This window comes from Trachypithecus francoisi, unplaced genomic scaffold, assembly GCF_009764315.1.
Source record: "Trachypithecus francoisi isolate TF-2019V2 unplaced genomic scaffold, Tfra_2.0 Contig00933, whole genome shotgun sequence".
Lineage (NCBI taxonomy): Eukaryota > Metazoa > Chordata > Mammalia > Primates > Cercopithecidae > Trachypithecus > Trachypithecus francoisi.
The window spans coordinates 12,493-35,842 of record NW_022681007.1 but is presented as its reverse complement, the minus strand read 5'-3'; the positions used below and the strand labels follow the sequence as shown (position 1 = coordinate 35,842).

The 23,350-nt window shown below is 38.8% G+C and overlaps 1 protein-coding gene and 2 long non-coding RNA genes across 3 annotated transcripts; 2 read left to right on the top strand and 1 right to left on the bottom strand.

Moving 5' to 3' along the window:
* Positions 1-4,118: 4,118 nt before the first annotated feature.
* LOC117089946 (interleukin-21) lies at positions 4,119-15,394 on the bottom strand. Its single transcript, XM_033221719.1, has 5 exons — positions 15,003-15,394; positions 14,861-14,896; positions 9,659-9,814; positions 6,851-6,928; positions 4,119-6,760 (listed from the first exon to the last, which is right to left on the bottom strand). Exons 1-5 carry the CDS (start codon positions 15,168-15,170, stop codon positions 6,710-6,712), a joined length of 489 nt encoding a protein of 162 aa, XP_033077610.1. The 5' UTR covers positions 15,171-15,394; the 3' UTR covers positions 4,119-6,709.
* LOC117089954 lies at positions 13,914-16,733 on the top strand. The gene is made up of 3 exons (XR_004439817.1): positions 13,914-14,325; positions 15,027-15,230; positions 15,354-16,733. It is a non-coding gene; the product is annotated as an uncharacterized LOC117089954 (long non-coding RNA).
* A 1,127-nt stretch (positions 16,734-17,860) lies between these two features.
* On the top strand, positions 17,861-22,390 carry LOC117089944. Its single transcript, XR_004439815.1, has 2 exons — positions 17,861-20,904; positions 20,949-22,390. It is a non-coding gene; the product is annotated as an uncharacterized LOC117089944 (long non-coding RNA).
* Positions 22,391-23,350: the final 960 nt, after the last annotated feature.

The window sequence follows — 23,350 nt, the reverse complement described above, 5'->3', positions numbered from 1 at the left end:
GATGTTTGGGCAATTTAAAGTAGGGTGGTAGTGAGGCAAGACCTAGTAGAGAAGATGACATTTGAGTAAAGTCATAAAGGAGGTGAGGGAATGGGACACATGGAGATTTGGCAGGAGAGCATCCAAACAGAGGGAATAAAAAGTGCAAATGCCTTAGGAGAGAATGTTCCTGGAATGCTGGAGAACAGAAAGAATGCCAATGTGGCTAGAGTTGAGTAAAAAGAGTGAAAACAAGGTTAGAGAGGCTGGAGGTGGAAGACATGAGAACAAGTAGTCCTTGTAGGACTCGGGTTTTACTCTGAATTATATGGGAAGTGTTGGAAGATTTTGAGCTGAGAAGTGGCATACTCTGATTGGTTTTTAAAGGGACCATTCAAATTGTTTTGTTGCAGATAGATTTTGGTGAGGGGCAAGGACAAAAGCAGGAAAACTATTTGGGAAGGTGACCTGGTTTGAATCTGTGTCCCCGCCAAATCTCATGTTGCATTTTAATCCCCATTTGGGAGTGGGGCCTGGTGGGAGGTGACTGGATCATGGGGGCAGAGTTCTAATGAATGATTTAGCATCATCCACCCTTGGTACTGTGATAGAGTTCTCACAAGATCTGGTTGTTTGAAAGTGTATAGCGCGTCCCTCTGCCCCCTCCTCCTGCTCCAGCCATGTGAAGATGCCTGCTTTGGCTTTGCCTTCCACGAGTAAAAGCTCCCTGAAGCCTCCCCAGAGGCAAATGCAGCCATGCTTATACAGCTTGTGGAGCCGTGAGCCAATTAAACCTCTTTTCTTATAAATTACCCAGTCTCAGGCATTTCTTTAAAGCAATGTGAGAACAGACTAATACAGAAGATACTACAATCGTCTGAGTGAGAGATTATGCTGGCACCAACAAAGTAGAAACTGGAGGTGGTGAGAGTGGATTTTAGAGATATTTTGAAAAGAGAATTGACTGGCTTTGGTGCGAATTAGATTCAGCATGTAAGAGGGAGTTGTCAAGAAAGACATCAATGAATAAATCATGTGTTTTGTGTTTAGTTCAATTTAATTTTGCAAGCATTTGTTTTCTACTGTATGTTATTTACTGTGTATGAGGCACTGTGCTTCCCTCATATACAGTAATTTCTCTTTCCGTTTCTCTGGAAAGAGACACTGACATAAAAATCAATAAATCTGCATTTACTATAGTAAGTCTAATAATCAAAGTATGCTCAAGTACTGAAAGTGGGAAGGGGTCAACACTGTCACAGAAATACAGTAAGATGGTGATGGAAATCCTTTGAGAAGAATGATGACTAAGTTGAATATTGATGGACACCTGAGTGTTTTCGTTTTCAGGTTATACATATATTTTTTCTTTCTTTTTTAAAATTTTACTTTAAGTTCCAGGATACATGTGCAGAATGTGCAGTTTTGTTACATAGGTATATGTGTGCCATGGTAGTTTGCTGCACCTATTGACCCATCCTCTAAGTTCCCTCCCCTTAGCCCCCACCCACCAACAGATGCTGGTGTATGTTGTTCCCCTCCCTGTGTCCGTGTGTTTTCAATGTTCAACTCCCACTTATGGGTGAGAACATGCGGTGTTTGGTTTTCTGTTTCTGTGTTAGTTTGCTGAGGATGATGGCTTCCAGCTTCATCTATGTCCCTACAAAGGACATAATCTCATTTCTTTTTATAGCTGCATAGCATTCCATGGTGTATATGCACCACATTTTCTCTATCCAGTCTATCATTGATGGGCATTTGGGTTGCTTCCATGACTTTGCTATTGTAAATAGCACTGCAATAAACATATGCGTGCATGTGTTTTTGTAGTAGAATAATTTGTATTCCCTTGGGTGTATACCCGGTAATGGGATTGCTGGGTCAAACCTGAGTGTTTTCTAAGTATTAAAAGGGGATGGAGGAATAATGTTCTATGGAGAGGTCACTGCCAGTGCAAAGTTACAGAGGAGTGAAACAACATAGTGTGTCTAGGGAACTAGAAGCGATTGGATTGGCTGGAATGTGAAGTCCAAGGTGAAGAGAAGCTGGAAGCTGAGTGCAGCATAAGAAAAAAGGTCTTACATGACCCGCCTCAGGCCTGGGCTTTGTTCTAGAAGAGAGCTAGTGAAAGATTTTAAATAAGGGAAAGTTGTAATCATGCTTACATTTTACCAAATATCACTCCAGCAGCCATGTGGAGGTGGATTGGAGAGAGTAGATGAAACGCTAGAAATCCAGTTGGAAGGTATTTTAACTATTGCAACAAGAGCTGAGAGCCTGAATTAAGGTGATGGCAGAGGTAGTAGAAAAGAAATGATGAATTTAAAAGATAGAAATAACAAGGCCCAGTTAGTGATCATGGTTATAGTGAGTAAAGGAGAAGACAGAGTCTGGGAGGCTAGGAGGATATAGTCCCCTCAATTAAGTTTAGGGAACTCTTGAAAAGGAGAAGGTCATGGAAGTGGGGAAAAGTGAAGAGATCAATTTTAGCATGTTGAGATGAAGAGCCTGGGAGATAAAGAGAACATCTCCAGGGAGCAGTTGGATATATGACCCTGGGAATTAGTAGAGAGGTCTAGCCTTTACCTATAGATTTAGGAGTCAACAGCATAGAGGGGGTATTTAAAAGAACAGGAGCACATTTGACTATCGAGGAGGAAGGCTTAAAGTGAAAAGATGACCAGAAACAGAATCCTCAGGAACATCAACTTCTAAGGAGAGGACACAGGAAGGGAAATCAACAACTGACACTGCGTCAGAGAGTAAGACCTCAGCCAGATCAAAAGGGGCCTTCAAAGTCATAAGGAAAAGGGAGGGGGTGAGGGAGTGGTTGAGAATAGCAAAAACCATGATAAGATCAAGTAAGCTAAGGGCTTAGATACATTGTGAATTGGTTATTAGGAGGTCATTGCTGACCAGAGACAGGGCAATTCCAATGATACAGTGAAAAGGTGTGAGATGGGTACAAATCAGATTATAGTGGTCTGATTAGTAGATAGGAGGTGAGAGAGTGTCAAGACATTTGTACAGACTATTCTTTCAATGAGCTTGACTGTGAATATGAAAATTCCCTTCCTGCACACAGGTGAGGCTATGCCAGGCCGACTGGGGACTGGAGTAGATGGAGGGGTCTCTTATCCAAAGCTGTGGCAGATGTTGAAAGCAGGTGAATATTCAGAGCTGAATGTGAAGTGGGAAACTGACTCCAGAATGCCAGGAAGTGGAGTTTGAAAGGATCTCCAAAAGTGAGGGGCTGGAGCCAATGTCTGAAGCTGGATTCAGGCACCAAGGATAAGAAAGCCAGCTAGAATGTTTGCAGGCAGCTACTCAAGAAGAGTGAGGAGGGCAGGGGATGGTGTGTGGTGCTTGGCCTGTAGTTCAAAGGACTGATAAGATGCTGGTTCTGTGAGGGAGGGAGGAAAACTAATAAATTGAGAGAATGGCTAGGAGTTAGGGCCTAGTTTCAGAGTCTCAGGACAGACACAGTAGAAGTAGGGCAGTTTGAGAGCTAAAAAACTAGCAGCTGATTGTTTTATATTTACATATATAAATCTTTACATAGATTTCTGAGAAAAAGGGGTCCCAGGTGATAAAGTCTGGGACATAGTCACGGCAATAGACCACAGGATGGAGTTAAAAGATAACAGGTGCTCAGAACTGAGGAGGCTAAGGTTCTGAGATACTGCAATGCTGGTGGAATTTTCCCCATGGGCACTGAAGTCACCCAGATGATGGCAGACGTTGGATTTGAAAGAAAGAACATCCTCAGTCCCCAATGAACATGGAGGAGTGGCCAAAAAATGACAATCATTAGTAAGAAGAGGACAGAAAAAGCTAGATAGGATAAACTTGAATGCAGGAGAGAATTTTGTGCAAGAGTATAGGTGCAGTGGTGGCAGTGGGCATTGGGAAGTATCTCTAACTCCTCTTGAATGTGCCATACATTAGGAAGGGCTGCAAAGGAGGTGATATCCTTGAGGCAGAGACAGGATCCATTTCAGTGAGAACAGGTGAGAAGAGAAGATCATCTTTACCATGTACATGTAAAAACTATATGCTCCCAGAGACTAAGGATAATGTTTTATTTTCAGTCAAGACTATTGAATTAAGGGTTTCCAGGGAATCACAAAAGACGGTTGTACTGAGCGGGTAGTATTTAATATGATCAGGTCTTAAATAAGAAGCCACAAACGTGAACATTTAAAATCAAATATATAATAAATAATTATTAAGTTATAAACTACATAGTTCATATTAGCTAAATTCTCAGATGCATATGTAAATACAACAGAGCAATAATATAGAATAATAATGCTACAATTTTATATAAGTGTCCCAAGAAGACACTTTGAACTAAAATAATAAAGATCATGATTAATTTTTCCTGAACTCTCATGACCTATAGTAATGTTTCCTTCTCTCCCTTCCTTCCTTCCTTTTTTATCTTGGAACATTTCCCTTGCTCCTGCAGTGAGTGTTGCTACAAATGTTACTGAAATAATATTGAGCAACTGAATATCAGACTCAGTAGAAAATTTTACTCAGAAGTATGATCAGATGTTCCTGTAAGAATACCCAGAACTTTAGAGATTCATAGACATTTAAAGCTTTAAAAAAAGAAAGAATAGACGTTAGAGATGGAGTCCAGCACTCTTATTCTACTGATAAGGAAATGGAAACCCAAATAGTTTAAACAGTGACCACAATTTCATAGTCAACAAAATTTCAGGTCTCCTGTATTACTGTCCGTAGGTGAACAGTTATATTTATGGGTTATCTTTATATTCCTTTTAAGAACTGGCAGTCTTGAACATAGAACAGTGAAGATGGAGCTGTTCAAGTCTCACTGCTTCATCTTGTTTATTCCAGTGCATTGCCTTTCCTGGAGTGCTGGTGGGTTTAACTCTGGTTAAACACCAGAGTTTATCTGGGTGTTTAAACTCTGTTTAATGAAGGCTGTTAGCCAAACCCTCACTAAATTATTTTTACTTTTAAGATAGAGACCCTGATCGAAATAATCGGAACAGAAAATTTTAACAATAAACATGCCAAAAGAAATACATTATTTTAAATATAAAATACAATATCAAAGGAGTTAATAGCTATAAATTCAGAAACAAGAAATACAGATTCCATCTTTCTCACTATCTTTGCGCCTGTTTCCACCTTTTATCACAACAACCTGGGCTGGCCTATTTGAAACTGAGGTACATTTTAGATATATATTATCATCATCAGGCACATAATTCCTTTGTAATACATATTCTAAAATGTTAAAACGGAGTACCTTGTTTCTGATAAAATTTTTTTTTTCTTTTTTCTGAGTCTACTTGCTGATGATAAAACATTTCATTGAGATTTAATTAAATAATTCTCAATATATCTTTTAGAACTGTAGGTTAAGTCTGTATTTGTTTTAAGCACATAATTTTTCTTCTCAGAGCATAAAGCATTTCTCTTCCCACATCCTCTTGCACACTCACAACTATTTTAACAATAAGAGATTCTCAAATAGCTTATACCATTCTAGCGAACATTTTATTTTTCTAGAGTTTTTAACTTCATGTTTAAACAGGCTGTGCTGGAGTTGATATGAAATGGCAGCTAGAGTAGGTTGCTTGCTTTTACCACCCATGTTTGAAAGATTGGAATGCTTATGCGAAAGTCTGTTTTCAACTTGGAGAGGAGTCCTGGCCTCTTGGTTTGTCTCCTGATTTTTAAATCATATAGGTTATTGAATTTGTCTTATCCAAAGTATAGTAACTATAAGTGTCCAAAATGTTAAACATGTTTTAAAATTTTGTCAAAGCAGAAGTTTCATTTTAAAAAGAAGGAAGAAAGAAGGAAGAAAGAAGGAGACAAATATTTGGAGTTATTAGCTCGCTTATAATATGATCATTATAACAGTTTGAGAAGAGAGCTACAATACTTTTAAAACTATGTTTTGTTCCAGAAGACAACCTGGTATATGTCCCTCTATAGGTTTAAATTGCCATTTCCACAAGTTTAAAATGTTAGCTTATAAGGGGACTGGGGACTGGAGGAAGGTAATATTAAATCCACTTCTTAATACTCTATTGCCACTGACTAAGAGTCTATTCCATAAATACATTCATAACTATAGTATTTAAATATTTGTATAAACCCCAATAAAGAAGTAAGACTTTTATAGCCATCTGGTATCCCCCAGTGCATAAATAAAGTACATATTTATATGTTAGACATTCTGAGATTTAAAAAAATATTCAGATATAAGTTTTTAAACATTCAGTTTTCATTTCCTTAAAAGAATAAAAATGTCAGCTTTTCATTTTGCTTTTATATGTTTTGCTTCTATGCTTCTATATTTTCAGCTGGAATGAAGGTATATATGTTTTAAGTTATGATCATAAGAGACCTCATTCTGGTGGTAATCAAGCTCAAGGTTAATATAAAATCAATAAATGTCAAAACTATATTTTTGATTAAAAATTTTAACCTTCTCCTTCAACCAAGAAATGTCAAAGTTGAGCAGTGAAATAAAGTAAAAACTTCAGAAGTCATAGAAATCAATAACATAGGAAATCAGACTATTGTATAGTGATTATGGAGAAATAATCCTGACTTTTCACACTTATGAGTTTTTTTTCCCATCCCTAATATATTGTACTCCTCCACTTGGAATACAAAGAAATGAGTTTCACTACTATATTAGAGTATGTAACATAGTGTCCAGCTGCAAGTTAGATCCTCAGGAATCTTCACTTCCATGTGTTCTAGAAGACAGATGCTGATGAATCATCTGTGGAAACAGTATACCATGAGTAACTAAGAAGCAAATCTGGATAGGTAAAGATAAAGCAGAAAATCAAATGAAACTTAAGGTAGATACCTTTTGGAGAAGTGATTTGAATCTTTCTAGGAATTCTTTGGGTGGTTTTTTCTCATAAGAAGCACATGAAGGGCATGTCTAGAAATCAATGAAAAAGTAACAGTCTTCTTTAATTTTTTTTCTTAATAAAATGCTTCTTAAAAAGTTTTTTATTAAAAACATAAATTATGTTCACTGAAAAAATTTGAGAAGTACATAAAACTGTTTGGAAAGTAACAATGGAAAAAGTCCTTGTAATCCCATTCCCAGAGATAGGAATCCCACTGCAATGTTTCAATGTATATTCTCTCTGTGTTTTTGGTATTTTTAATTATTATTATGCATTTACATTATTTATACCAGTTGGTGATTTGCTTTTTTTTTTTACACTTAACATATCACAGGCATTTCCTAAGTGTTAAATAGTCTTCAGAAATATGACATGTAGTGGTTATTCTGTATTCCAACATAGAGTGGAACTATTACTATTTTTGGACCCATAGGTTGCATCTAACTTTTTTTTTTTTTTTTTTGGACAGTCTCGCTCTGTTGCCCAGGCTGGAGTGCAGTGGCGTGATCTCCACTCACTGCAACCTCCACCTCCTGGGTTCAAGCAATTATCCTGCCTCAGCCTCCCAAGTAGCTGGGATTACAGGCACGCACGACTATGCCTGGCTAATAGTAGACACAGGCTTTCACCATGTTGGCCAGGCTGGCCTCAACTCCTGATCTCAGGTGATCCGCCTGCCTCAGCCTCCCAAAGTGCTGGCAATACAGGCGTAAGTCACCACACCTAGCCATATCTAACTTTTTACTTTTGTCTACATTACTCCAAAGAACATCTCTGTAAATAATTTTTCATATATATCTTTGCTTATTTGATATATTCCTAGAAGTAGAATTACTAAATAAAAGGGATAAAAAATTTTAAGGCTTTGATGTAGAGTTTTACCTCTTTTTACTTGGAGCATTCTTATTATTATAGGGTATTGTTTAAAATGTTTAATTGGAAAAAAACAAGATTTCCTTGTTTTAACTCACATGTATGTGATTACTAGGGAGATTGAATAGTTTTTCATATATGTATTGCTCACTTGCATTTTTAAAAAAAGCTTTCTTAGTTTATGCTGTTTGTCTTTATTCCTATTTAGATACCACACACCAAGCCATTGTGTGGTAGTTAGCATCTGAATGCCAGTGCGATGTTGTAGTGAGAGCATTTCACTAAAAGGTAGTAGATATACAGTCTAATTCTTATCATTCTGACACTATGTATGGAACTTGGGGCTAGTGACTTAACTCCTTGGTAGATCTCACTTTCCTCATCTATGAGATGAGCATACTTAACTGGAGAGTTCTGAGTTTAGCTCCAAAGCTATCACTTCATGAGTTCCAAAAATATGTTCAGCTGCTTTCTTTCTGAGGAAAGATTTACAGGGACATTTTTCACATGGTCACCAGGCCAAGCAATCAAAGGAAATAAGAATCATTTTGATAATGTAATTAAGATTTCGTTTGAATCACATGTGGAATTTTTTGGAGGAGAAAGAACTAATTTTAAAAATTTGAGGCTGGGCGCGATGGCTCACACGTGTAATCCTAGCACTTTGGGAGGCCGAGGTGGGCAGATGACTTGAGGTCAGGAGTTTGAGACCAACCTGACCAACATGGTGAAACCCAGTCTCTACTAAAAATACAAAAATTAGCCAGGCGTGGTGGTGTGCACCTGTGGTCCCAGCTACTCGGGAGGCTGAGGCAGGAGAATCGCTTGAACTGGGAGGCAGAAGCTGCAGTGAGCCAAGACCTTGCCACTGCATTCCAGCCTGGGTGAAAGACTGGGACTCCGTCTCAAAAAAAAAAAAAAAAAAAAAAAAATTGAGAGTAATTTATTTTATGTGTTTTCCCACTGGCTTTGATTAATCTTTGAATTACTCATGTTCTTGAGTATCTGCATTGCTCATGAGTTGGCATATACAAGAGGATCTCAGAGCTCCAAAAAGCTAGGGACTGTTAAAATTCCCCAGCCAAGTAATGAGGCCTGCCTATTTCAATTCAATACTGACTCTGCTAATGTACAGGATGGTAATATGATTTAAGAGAGGAGGCAAAGTTTAAGATTTGCCCGAGTCTCTTGTAGGCTCTTTTCTTCTTAGAAAGCTAGGATCTAGCTCCTGTTAATAAGAATACTGTGACCATATGAGAGGAAATATTCCTTAACTCCAGAATCACAATTGGATTCTCTGCCTAATGACTTCCTCACCTTGAGAAACTATATTAACATATTCCAGCTACCAAGGACTACTAGGAAATTATAATTGGGTTTCTGAATACTTTCAAGTCTGTGGACTTAAAAGAGTGACCCTACTTCTTAAAATGCACCATGTATAGGCCAGGCGCGGTGGCTCATGCCTGTAATCCCAGCACTTTGGGGGGCTGAGGTGGGCAGATCACAAGGTCAGGAGATTGAGACCATCCTGGCTAACACGGTGAAACCCCATCTCTACTAAAAATACAAAAACAAAATTAGCTGGGCGTTGTGGCGGGCACCTGTAGTCCCAGCTACTCGGGAGGCTGAGGTGGGAGGAGAATGGCGTGAAACCAGGAGGTGGAGCTTGCGGTGAGCAGAGATCACACCACTGCACTCCAGCCTGGGCGACAGAGCAAGACTCTGTCTCAAAAAAAAAAAAAAAAAAAAATGCACCACGTATAATAAGGCATAGGTAAGGAAGACACCAGCAGCTCTGGCTACAGGTGTGCATGTGTGTTTATGCAATGCAAGATATATAGTTTATAAGTACAAATAAGATAGATGACAAATGACAATCTTACTAGTCTGTGTTTCTGTCTTCTCTCTGCACCTGTGGAAGGTGATTTCCTCTTCAGCTTTTTAATTGATAAATTGATTATCCTTTCATTGTTTCCTGTATTGGCTGACTTTAGTTGGGCCTTCTGAAAACAGGAAAAAGCTGACCACTCACAGTTTGTCTGAAAGATAAACAATTTGCATATATGTTAACAAATATTATTCAGAAAGTAAAAGATAGCTTTCCCAATCCTCTGTTTCTGTCTCTTCTGCAATGTCGTGCATTACATCATTTCAACAGATGAGTGAAGTATGATTTCACCTCCTACTTAATCTTTGGAATGGGAAAAAGGGATAATCCCCTGCCTCACAGATAAGAGAGAAAGGAGCCTCACTTCTTCACAATGCTTTATTCCTGATGCTATACAGAGGACCATTTTGACATCTGGGTGGTGGACAAGACCTTTGTGTTTTGTAAGGGAGAGTTAGTTCGGTTTAGGAACACATTTGCTGAATTATGAGGCTCTAAAACTTACACTGTGACTAGTGGCAGCTTTGGGTGAATTATGTTATAGTCTGATGAAGAATATTTTTCATTTGTTTGCGGTTTCTATAATGTATCTATCATGACATGTCTTGAGCAGCATTTTATTCTGTACAGCGCCAGGCATAGTGTCTTGCCAGTTAATGTCAACATACATTTGTGAAGTTAACAGATGAAGAAAATGAATTAAAGCCCCTCCTTTGGGGAAAGGAAATGGGTACCTACCTCTGATAGCATATTTTACATCTAAAATTCAATATGCTTGCATAGATCAAACATGACTTTTCTAAAACCCTTTTCATACTCCCAGCTCAGTTAGGGTAGGATTCTGCCTGAATCAAGCAGTTGAGGGACAGTTTGAGGCTTGCCCAACCAATGAGAGGGAAGGTAATTTCTTAGAAGGTAAGAATAGGGTCTCAGAGAATGGAGGAGTGTATAAAATAAGCATCAAACACTTATCTCTTGATTTGGAAAAATAACTAATGACTAACAAGCCAAAAGCTTAGCAATCAAACTGGAAAGGAAATGGAATTTACTGGAAGAACCAAATATATACTGACTTGTTGAAAAATGTTAATGCTGATCCAAAAGCTTATATCCAGGTTACTTGTATCCAACTTACTTTTTTCTTTCAGCAAACATGTGTATGTGATGCTATTTTCCCCCTGAAGTTGCTATATTTTCATTTCACTAATGCATATGGAAGCTACTACTTTATAACCAGAAGCCTCAATCCCTTCCAGTCCCTACAAAGGCAGGCCTATAAGTAACAATATTACCTGAATCTTCTTATGGACAATCAGCTGAACACAGCATCTGGCCTGCTTTGCATTTTCCAACCCATATGCTTACCCAATATGAATGTTGATTAATAACATGCATCTCTAAGACACAAACCTATCAGGTTTGCTTTGCATATATAGCCACAAGCTGAGAAGCAGCTTATCTGGTTTCCTTATATCAAGGCAGATTGCCTCTCATAAGGGCAAGGTGGTGTCCTTTCCATATGTTTGCCAAAATGCTTATTTAATAGAAACTATTTATAAATGTTCAATATAGCACTTTTTTTTCCTTGAAAACCACACGTTCATGTTTGTTGAAGTTTTTTCTTTTCTCTTCTTTTTGACCACAACCGGCTTAACTTACTGGAAAAAATAATATTCATATTTAAAGAGGTAAATTTTCCAGCTGAAACTGAAAATACTGACTGCTTCATCCGTGATGATCTGAAAAACCAGCATTTCTCACAGAGGCTCATTTTGCTGAGTTAACATTTACATGTGTATGCTGAAAGAAAATTAGGTTCCAAAGAAGTAGAGGGGCCCTGCCAGCCAGATGAACTCCCTTGAGATAATATTGCCAGGAATGGTCAGTACCAGTACTCAAAGCACTGAAATTGTAAAACTACAATTTCAGTTGTAAAAACAACTGCAAATCTTTTCTGAAAGCCTTTGAATGGCACCTGGACACTGACGCCCGTATTGATGGGGCTGTGCTTCCTCTCCCACCCTTCCTTGTTTACTTGTGTTAACAGACAATGGTGTTTTGTTTTCTTTTGCTCTGCAAGCAGCAGAGCTGTGTCTGGCAATATGTGGTCCAGGATAAATAACTGCTGGAATTGGCTTTATATGCACATCAAAGGCCACCTCAAAAGAGGAAAAGAAGTGGAGAGCTGTCTCCACTAAACTGCCTTAAGGATGTATTGAGGAGAGTGAAAAGATTAACCTTGATTTAGGCAGCCTCAGGTGCCCTATCACTCAGGCGTCTACAGGATGCCCAAGTCCATATTTAGCACTGTCTAGAAGCATAAACATTGCTTTCCTTTGCTATGCCTTGGTGACAACAGACTCCAAAGGCAAGGCTTTGTTTCCCTCATGCTTTAACATGTGAGAACATGAGGAGTTTTCTGCTCCTACATTAGTTTTGCAGACTAGAAGGAGTGGTAGTGAAGTCAAAAGCAAGAATTAACAAACCATTCCTCTTCAGCTGAAGAACAAGTCAAGTGCTCCTTTTGCCAGGAGCAACACTTGTCTTTGTTGTTTTGCAATTGAATTTTTGAAACTTTTTGCCTCCTTAGGGTTTTTTTTTTGTTTTCTTTTGTAGAAACAGGATGTCTCACTATTTTGCCCAGGTTGTTCTCAAACTCTTGACCTCAAGCAATCCTCCAACCTTGGCTTCCCAAAGGGATTACAGGCATTGGGATTATAGGCAGGAGCCACATCACCCAGCTGAGGCCTATTTTTACATTTTTTTTTCTTCTGCAAAGAAAGCCCTGGCCATTCCCCCTAAGGAGTCTTGCTAATTGGGCAAGGCTACCTTTGTACTGGCTGGGTACGGTGGCTCACGCCTGTCATCCCAGCACTTTGGGGGGCTAAGGCAGGTGGATCATGAGGTCAAGAGATTGAGACCATCCTGGCCAACATGGTGAAACCCTGTCTCTATTAAAAAATACAAAAATTAGCTGGGCATGGTGGCGTGCGACTACAGTCCCAGCTACTCGGGAGGCTGAGGCAGGAGAATCGCTTCAACCTGGGAGGCGGAGGTTGCAGCGAGCTGAGATAGCGCCACTGCACTCCAGCCTGGCAACAGGGCGAGACTCCATCTAAAAAAAAAAAAAAAATGATTACCTTTGTCCTACACACAAACTAGGTTTATATCAGGGTTTCTCAATGGTGATACCACTGACATTTGGGGCTAGTTAATTCTTTGTTGTCAGGGCTGTTTTGTGCATTCTAGAATGTTTAGTACCTGCCTTCTACCTACTAGATGCCAGTAGCACCCCCATTTCTACCTCCACGTGTGACAACCAGAAATTTTTCCAGTCAATGCCAAATGTTTTCTGGGGTACAGAAATCACCACCAGTTGAGAGCCACTGGTTATGTGATTAGACAGAAAGAAAGAGAGAAAAAGAAAGATGCCTCCCCAGGCCAATTAGAAATGTTAGATAATTATTATATGCATAAAACATTAGATGGTTTTATTTTCATTACACTGTTTTTTTTTTTTTTTTTTGAGACCGAGTCTGGCTCTGTCGCCCAGGCTGGAGTGCAGTGGCGCGATCTCGGCTCACTGCAAGCTCCGCCTCCTGGGTTCACGCCATTCTCCTGCCTCAGCCTCCCGAATAGCTGGGACTACAAGCGCCCACCACCACGCCTGGCTAATTTTTGTATTTTTAGTAGACATAGGGTTTCACCGTGTTAAAATCTCTTACAGACCCTGCTTTGAAGCTAGCTTGATATAATGCTGATGTGACGTTGAACGCTTTCTTTCTTCCTGAGTTTGCCTACTAGTATAGCTTAAAGATCCAAGTTACACTATTACTCACTTGTATCATAGCCAGTATTGCTTTATCAGATTATCAGATAGATATAGTATCACTGAGACAAAATCCTCTCATTATGATGTAAGATAAAAAAAATCTTTCATTAAAAACGCATCTAAAGGAAGTACCCATTGGATGAACTCAGGTTAGAAGGTGGAATGTCTTTCCTATTTCTTATTTTGCATGTTACAGACTACAGCCAGGAAACTCTGGAAGGGACTCTAACCATAACAGTTAAACAAGGTGCATGAGATGCTAGAAATGCATGTTTTGATAATTAGGCACATTGATTAAGAAGTATTTTCAGTTATTGGAAAAGTCTTTCCAATAAGCTGAATGTGCTACTTTCATTTTAGATGCTGCTTATTAGAAAAGGACCTAGTAAATGAGAGTGGTTGGGTTCAGAGCTAGAGAGTGAATTTTAGAGAAAAGCAATAGTTGTGACTCATTCACTTTCTAAACTTTTACACATAGTCATTTACGATAATTGTTTTCTTTGCAATGTATCTTCTTCAGTCTCCCCCTTTGTAGTGTCCTAATTACTGGTAGCACTTTTAGTTATTCTAATTTATGCAATTAAAGGTCTGTGACAATGAAAACATTTCCCCAATTGCATTTATACTCTCAGGGTACCAGACCAGAAGATCAGATCGTAGCAGTTGCTAGAGAAAAAGATCAGCGGACAGCACTCTTGAACTACATGCCAAGCCTGTCCTTCCTGGAACTCTAATGGATTTAAATGGCTTAAGAGATGGGATGAATTGTTGAAAATGGTTCTTTCAAAAGACCTCATGGAAGGCCAAAGACAAGACTCACTGAAGCCAAGGTATATGTGAATTATATTCTAAAGGACAGCTTTGATTTCCACACCACCATTTCTCCATGCTGTCCCTGTAATCTAATTCTTTCTTTCTTTCATTTTTAAGTTTGTTATTAAAAGGTTAATTCTGCTTCCTGTTGTATGTATCTATGTTTCTTAAGTAGGATAACAAAGAGGGCTCAAAAGCTTTCATGCCCAAGGGCTCTTAAAGAGTAACTAGCTGTGTATTGTTCAGAAACTGATCAGAGTATAGATTTCATTTCTAGTTTTGTTATTCTGTCTCAGCAATACTACTTAGGAGTACTCTTAGAGATTCTTGAAGATAAACATAGTTTATGAGGAATATAATATATCATTTTTTAGTTGGTTTTTGGTAAATCAATGAATTTAACCAAAATATAAATAAATATTTCATCAATTATTAGAACGCTAAGTTCATTAAAATTCAGTATACTCCTATATAATCATGTTAATGCCTTTCTTATTAGATTTTAAAAATTATGTCAAATGTATTTTCAGAAATAAATTCAATTGGTCTTACCTCTACATCTTCTGGAGCTGGCAGAAATTCAGGGTCCTAGAGCAAAAGAAAATTGTTCTGAGTTATTTTTGTAAGCCAAACCCTCCTTTTATATTAATTGAAAAGTATGATTTAGATTTTGTTGTGACAAGTATAGTCTTACCAAGTCATTCACATAATTTTTCAGCTGATCAACAATATCTATAAGTTGACGCATTCTAATCATGTGGCGATCTTGACTTTGGGAGCTTGATTTGTGGACCAGTGTCCCCAAGAAGATGACCATCAGACAGATGACTATCCTCTCCATGTTGCCAGGACTGGATCTCATAAGTACCAACAGTAGAGCTAGACGTTGGTCTCGTTTTCACTTCAGCTTGACTGAGAACAGGTTGTCAGTTAAGCTACCTATTTATTCATCCTTCAGGGAGAGGTAAAGCCCTCCCATTGCAGCCTGGAAATCTTTGTAAAATGGATGAATGTGAGTAACTCTTTTTTCTTTTCCACTGGCTAGGTATACGTGTGCATGTGCTAATGTGTGGGGGCAGGGATTGATGGAGTCAACGAAATGTGCCCCATCTGCATCTTTGACAGGAAAAAGAGAGAATGGGTGAATTCCAATTTCAGCATGAATCAAGAAGTATGTATAATAAACAGTAGGTACTACAAGACTTCAAAAAAGTAAACAAAAACACTTTGATCTCTTTTTCTCGGCCTCCCCTGGCATCTTACCTGTTCTCTCTGACAGTCATAAGAGCACTTCAATAATGAGTAAAATGGCAACATGTGCTTTCATGCAGGACTTTTTCTTATGGTAATAACTATGTCTTTTGACTAAAATCATCCAGTATTCCATCATAAAAGTAGGAGGAGAGGCTACCTTTTAGGAAATTTTAAATAAAGAGGTATTTTCCAAATTAGCAAGAATATTTTAGGTTCTTACCAAGTTTCAAGGGTTTAAAATAGAATTTGCTTCCAACTGTTCACCAAAGCATCTTTAACCATTTATTTTGGCTTCTGACAAGTTATTTAACAATCTGATTTATTAATATCACAAATGATTCTAAGGGACTCGATGGAAAATCTATCCTTCCCAATCAAGATCTCACTCTACCATCATTTAAAAAATTATCTGATGTCCATCTCTTCTGTATAATGCATTAATTAAATGAGTGAAACTTGCTAATGCTCATTCTTGTGCGAACCAAAAAATATTTCCAAACAGCAAAATAAAATATACCCATAAATGATTCGTTTTCTCTTAGGGTTGTATTACTTATTTCTATTAGATATTATTTCCTCTGGATATAAGCAACACATTTCTAACTGCATCTGTGACCAGGTAGAGATTAATTAAAGACCCAAAGTCCAGAAATGGTTTTATCATCCTCCTTTCTTCTGCTTCTCTTGTCCCTGAGACTCTTAACGCATTTGAGAAAGTTGAATATAATATTCTAGCTAGAAAGTCATGTACCATATAAGACCATAGGACTTATAAATAAAACTCTTGACTATAGGTTTTATTCATTCATTCATTTCATTACATACTTTAGAATACCATACTTTATTCTAGACTGTTAGTTAGCCAACATAAATTGGAGTTTTGACTTGATTTGCTCTGAAGTTGACTGCAATCTTTTTATTATGGAATATCTATTCAAGAGTATACAGGTTTGGCCTTACACAGTAGACAAGAGTTCATACAACATGATCAAGAATTCCTCCCTATAATAGTTAAATTCTATATGACAGGATTCTGTGCAAACTTATGAATGCATGTAGACTAAGGGTTGCCCCTTGGTGCCTCCACATTGCCTGTATGGTCTTTGTACATGCACTCCTTATCCACCTAAGCAGATGTGCATCTCCTTGAAGACACTAACCACAGTGGTTAGGAGGTCAGTTTCTAAAGCTTGAGTTCAAATCCAGGTCCTAACAATAATAGCACATATGATCCTATGTGTGTAATTGCAAAAGGAAGCTAAGTACAGAATCTAATCATAGGGTTGTGATAAGGCTTAAATGAGACATTTCAAGTAAAAGGGCTAAGTACAGCACATGATAACATCCCAGGAGGTTTGCTTGCTGATCGTGGATGAGGGTGAAGGGGAGAACTTAAAGAAGCCTAGGGAGGCTAAACTGATGAGAGAAGGAAGAGAATGGACAGGTCAGTGTTCAGCCAAAATACACGTGTGTGGCCGTACTGGTGGTTTAAAAAAAAAAAAAGTCAAATATCTTTCGTACTGCCTAGAGAGAACCATTGCTCCTGGCCCTGGAGTGCCTCACCACTATGTTAGACACCCCAGTCCCTCCTTGAGACATCCTAGCCCTCTCCATAATTCATCTACCAGTACATCTTACATAAGATACCAGTACACCAGTACATACCAGTACACCAATACATAAGAGTCTTGCTCCAGCACTATGACCAGAGGCCTTTCTGAAAGTCAGAATTTCTGCCTTAAGTGGCACATCAGTTGTTAAGCATTTTTGGATATCATCTCTGGTGTGACAGACTTACCAATGCCCGAAAGACATCCATGGCATAATCCCTGGAACCTGTGAAAATATTACCTCACATGACAAAGGGGACTTTGCAGATGTGAATAAATTAAAGATTTTTTACATGGTAAGATTATCCTGGATTATCCTGTGGGCCCAATGCAATCACAGGAGCCTTTATCAGAGGAAGGCAGGAGAGTCAAAGAAGGAACTGTTGTTTCAGGGCCGGGCGCGGTGGCTCAAGCCTGTAATCCCAGCACTTTGGGAGGCCGAGACGGGTGGATCACGAGGTCAGGAGATCGAGACCATCCTGGCTAACACGGTGAAACCCCGTCTATACTAAAAAATACAAAAAAGCTAGCCGGGCGAGGTGGTGGGCGCCTGTAGTCCCAGCTACTCGGGAGGCTGAGGCAGGAGAATGGCGTAAACCCAGGAGGCGCAGCTTGCAATGAGCTGAGATCCGGCCACTGCACTCCAGCCTGGGCGACAGAGTGAGACTCCATCTCAAAAAAGAAAAAGGAACTGTTGTTTCAGAAGTAGAGGCTGGACTGATGTGGGGCTAGAAGCCAAGGAATACAGATGGCTTCTAGAGTCTGGGAAAAGTAAAAAACAAACTCTTCCCTGGAGCCTTCAGAAAGAATGCAGCCTGGCCAAAAATACCTTGAATTTAGTCACATAAAGCTCATTTTGAGTTATTACTTCTGACCTTCAGAAATGTAAGATAATAAATTTATGCTGTTTTGTTCTTACCTGAATTGATGTGCATCTCCTTGAAGTGTTTGCGGTAATTTGTCACATCAGCAGTGGGAGTGTAACATACATAGATATGGAATTTTTAATTTCAGGGAAAAAGGCAGTAAAAGAGGGAAAGAGATGAAAGGGTGCTAAGAAAAGATCCAGGAAAGGTTGAAATTTTGTTGGGCTTTTGGGAGGTGCAGGTAGAGGGTATCAGAAGTGTGGACAAGAGAGGGAAGTAAGATTAGTATAGCTGCCACATGGTATGGAACATCAGGGATAAAAATGTATAATGATGATGTTCCAGGAAGTCTGGTGTGTATTGTAACAACTCCTTCCTAGCCCTGAGAAAACGTCACTCAGAATTCACCGCATGGTTTAAAGTTATGGATCCAAATTTGCATTTCATTTGAATTTATCACTATGTGGAGATGAAACTTAGGGTGGGAGCAAGGAGGCCCAAAAGTATTTGGGTCACTAGGCAAAGTAAATTATTCGTTGCTCAGAAATATTAACGTTTTTGCTACCCTTACAGTATCATTTCATTGGGGTTTTAATGGCTGCTTACTCTTTAAATTATAATTATTTTTATAATCTAGATACAATCGGTGCTGCTATAAGGCTTATGTTGAAAATAATGATTTATTCCAATGGGGTTAATATATCAAGGAACAACTTGAGTATAACAAGAACTTTGTGTTTCCCTATGTTTAATTTCATCGGCAAGAAATGCTAGGTGAAGGCAGAAAACTGCATCCAGCTGAACTGAGCCATGTAGGAATACGTAAGATGTCCTCACACCTCTTACAGCCACCAGCATCCTCAGTTCACTGCATGTATAATGAGCCACACCCATCTACATCTAGTGTCACAATTTTCCATCCCAGAGAACTCTCCTTCGCCATGTCTCAATAACTCACAAACTGTAACCCTTCCAACACCTACCTCCATGAACAAGCTTCAAGTCTTTTTCTAGGTAAAACAATGTGTTTATTCTATTATTTATGTGTTTGTTAACCATATAACATGCCTAAAACAGCTATCTTTTAAAATTAGGTTGCTATCTTCATTTTTAGTGTCACTGATGAAGTTTTTGAATGCTGTGCTCCTAATCTCATTTTCCTGTAAGCATGTGGTTTTTGATTCTATGATTTTGTATAGTGCAGTGATTTTTAGAAACACATGGGTCACATTATAGCAGAACTCACTGTATTTTGTCTCAGTGTGTCACACTTAAGCCCCAACAGCGACTACTTTTATCCAGGCAGAAAACAAGACTAAAATATAGAATTTATTCTTAAGGCGGGGAATAAAAAGGGAAGGGAAGAGAAAGGGAAAAGGGAAGGAGAGACAATGAAAAACAATTTGCCGTTTCTACACACAGCCCATCTGAGGTATTTAAAATCCCTGGGGTCCATTTCTTCCTTGGTCCTTTCCTGTTAGCACCTGGGGGCTTAGCTTGGCATCTGTGGATTTCCCAGGTTCCATACATGTGTTTCAGATATCCCCTAACCTCCTGAAATTACTTGCAAAATTTTGTATTTTGAGCAAAAGAAAACCTTAAATTTCATCAACTTCTCAATGGAAATGTCATGCAACTGCTGTTTGTTTTCCAGCCTCCAGAGACTTTGGTTAAGGGTGATGCAAACCATGTTTCTTCAGCATGTGAGCACCATCAGTCATGAGTGTGGCAGCTCCAGAATGTCTATACCGGAGTGGCTGAGAGTGAGCAGCTTGGCTGGAAGCCACACTTGAATAGCAAACAAACCACTTTTACTTAGCTGCCATGTCTATTTGGTACTTTGGAGTAGAGTGATGAGTTTTACTAGATGTGGACTTTCCAGGAATATAACCAACGTCGTCACTGTGAAAGTATGAAACTTTAGTCATTATGCAAAGGGACTCATGGACATATTTTAAGAATTTTCTTTAATGGACTGTTTATAGAACACCTGGTCAAGGCAGTAATGAGGCCGGGGAACTAAAGGGGTGGAAGTCTGAAAAGGAATGGTTTTGCATGGGAAAGCTGTGCCAGGTCTAAAACTGGGCTAAACACTATTTGTCCCCAACTCCCTGGCCTGGTCCTCGTAGTTCCTTCTGTGATCCCTGCATGGTGAATACTCCTTTTCTGCTCTACTGGCTTTGGCCCCTCATGGGTAGGATTAGATGTTCAGCATAGCAAACTGGGAAGAAAGGCCTCCAATGTTTAGAGTGATATTATCATGTGTACTACTACTATTATACATACTAAAGGTATTCAGACAGGTGGCTTGTCTCTGGACTTTATATCAGTCTCTGTCAAACTAGAAGAAAAATGTCACTAAAATAATTCAAGACAATTTTTGCACTTTCCAACAATGTTCAGGTAACAGCTGAAAATATTCTCACTTATTTGACTTGAGGAAGAAAATTCGAACGAGCAAAATCCTCAAGGATTTGCTAAAGTCCCCTCTGTGAAATCTTCCTTAAGGAAGTTTAAACACTCCTATTCTCTCTTCTCTCATTCTTTTGAACTCACTGCATGTATTGATATCACTGACTTGATTTCTTTTCTAGAATATATGTGAAAGTCAGTGTGTATATATAACCCATTATGTACCTAACAAGAACAGTTCCTTCTAATATTCAAATTTCATGACTCCAGATCACTACTGTGCATTCTAAGAAGATCAGGGACTCTGGAGACCAAAGGGTCAATCCTGGTCATTGTTGTCTTACGAGACAAAAACAAGAGCCTTCTCAGGCCCCATGTTCTCTAGCTCTTGATGTGGCCTCCTTGGTATCACTGGCAGCCCCACGGTCTGGTGGTCAGTGTGTCGCAGCAGAGGGTCACTCACTGATGCTGCTTGTCCACAGCACCTTTTCTGTGGAGAATGGGGACCTCTATTCTGCTAGTAGACTCAGGTATGTCACTCTGTGATACTCTAAGACTGGGTTCATTGAGGACAGGTCTCTTTGCTAACATTCACACAAAGTCAGTGTTTGGAAGCACAGTCCTGCTTCTGAAATGCTGGATCTGGAGGAGTTCCAGCAGCAGCCACATGGACCCTCTCTTCAGATCTTGGCTTCAACATAGGATACTCAGTAGTGAGGCTAGAGATCAGATATCCTTCATTCCATGAGCACTAGGCCTAGAGGATGGAGAGAAAGAACTGCAGCATCTGTACTCTTCAACCTGAGTCCACTCCAACTCCATACCACAAGGTGAGACAAGTTCCACCAGCCTCTCCAGCCTCCTGTCTAACATGATCAGAGAAATCCTCTTCTCTCTGGATTCAAGGCCCATCCTTGTTTCCTTCCCTAGGGTGACAGGTGGCTATAGCACCCTCTGTCTTGGCCCTGCAGCCACCAACACACAGCCATAAAAATAAAGTAGTCCAATTATTAACCTTCACTGTGTCCTGTGTCCTCTTCCCAAGAGATCTGCTGAACCCTCATTTATCACCTGAATAGGAGCCTCCTCCCCGTGCTTTCCCAGGGGGCAGCCATAGGACCTCACAGAGAGATTACTGTGTATCACTCTAGACTCTTTTCCTATGTACATAGAACAGTAAAGGAATAGATAGTGACACATAGACACTTAAGGAAATAGAATTATATATGGAGATAGAAACATAGAAATAAATAGCACAGACATATAGATACAGAAAACTGTGATATTTTTACATAAAAATTTAATCTCACCATATGTAGTCTATAACTTTTTTTTTTTCACTCAACCTATGTCAGGACAGCAGTCCATACTCCATACAAGATTCACACACAGGGATATCTCGTTAGATTAATATTCCATTTGGCAGTACCATATTTTATCCATTCATGCCCCTACTGATAAACATTTAGATTGTTTCCAGTCTTTATCCACTGCAAACAATGCTGCAATGAACATCCTTATACATCTAGATCTCTAAGCGTATGTGAAATATATTCTTCTAATGTTGTATTTTAAAATACCTATCTTGAATTTCACTTCCTGAGTGGAAACATACTTTGAAAAATTTTATAGAAACTGCCAAATTTCCTTCTGACATGCCATACCAGTTTACACTCTCAATAACATAGAGTTTCTTTTCCTTCCCTACTCTCATTAATACTTTATGTTATGAATATTTTAAATATCTACCAACATATTGGGGCAAAAATGGTATCCTCTCATTGGTTTGTCTTTCTTTGATCAATAGTTAGATCTGGTATATTTTCATCAGTGTGTTTATTTTTCCACCAATAGTCTGATTCATATTATTTGCCCATTTATTCATTTGTTTCTTATTTACTTATAAAGGCTCTTTTTCTATTAAAGATATGTTAAACATGTAGAAATTATTTTCTCTATGGTATCTTTTGCCTTACTGAGGTTTTGAGCTTTCATTTTATTGTGTCTGAGAATCTTATGTTTTATGGCGTGGACCCTAGTTTAATAGAAAGGGTGTCTCACCTAACAAAACAATAAATGGCAGTAATTAATTTAGTGTTCCTTGTTGTTGAAGAATTCTAATGCCAAGGAGTCATGGTTAATTCAGGAGTGCTTTTAAATGAATTTGCATTTAACTTGTCACAAGATTAGCTACATACTTCTTTGAAATATAATAATACATTTATGGTTGAAAGTGATTTAGTCAGTGTATAGGCAACATCCTTCCTGTGCAGCAATGAATTCATGAGCCCTGTGAACATCATTATTTTAGAAAAAAGATTGGATATAATATATACTTCTTATATAGACAGAGATCCAATCTTATACCACATTCGGGAGTGGGGAGGACAAGGGACCACAGAATCCTGAAACGGCATCTGAGCCATCAAAAGTCAATGTGCTCTCTACAGTTTCAGTGCTGAATGTTTTGTTTGACTTCAATTCTTTAAATATGGTTTCTCCATATACAGGGTGCACGGTAGTTCTAAAAACATGAATGACTAATTAACAAAGTGCAGACCAGGAAAACACAGACTCTGTGAGATTTACCCAGTGGGCTCCAAGACTACCCTGAAGTCACCCTTTAAACTGAGAAATAGTTATATCTGATAGACTCTTTTGCTGCTAATAAAGGGAAATGGGATGGCTCTTTCTGAAAAAAGACTTTGGGCCAATCAGAAAGATAATATCAATAATTATTCTAGTAAACACTTTTGTACCTAAGTGCTTTATAGACATAATCTCATTTAAAGCAACAACCATGAGAAATAGGTATTATGATTGTGCCTCTTTACTACCGAAGCACAAAGAAGATAAGTAAGACATTGAAGTGATTGGAGGAACTACCTCCAGAGCCTGAC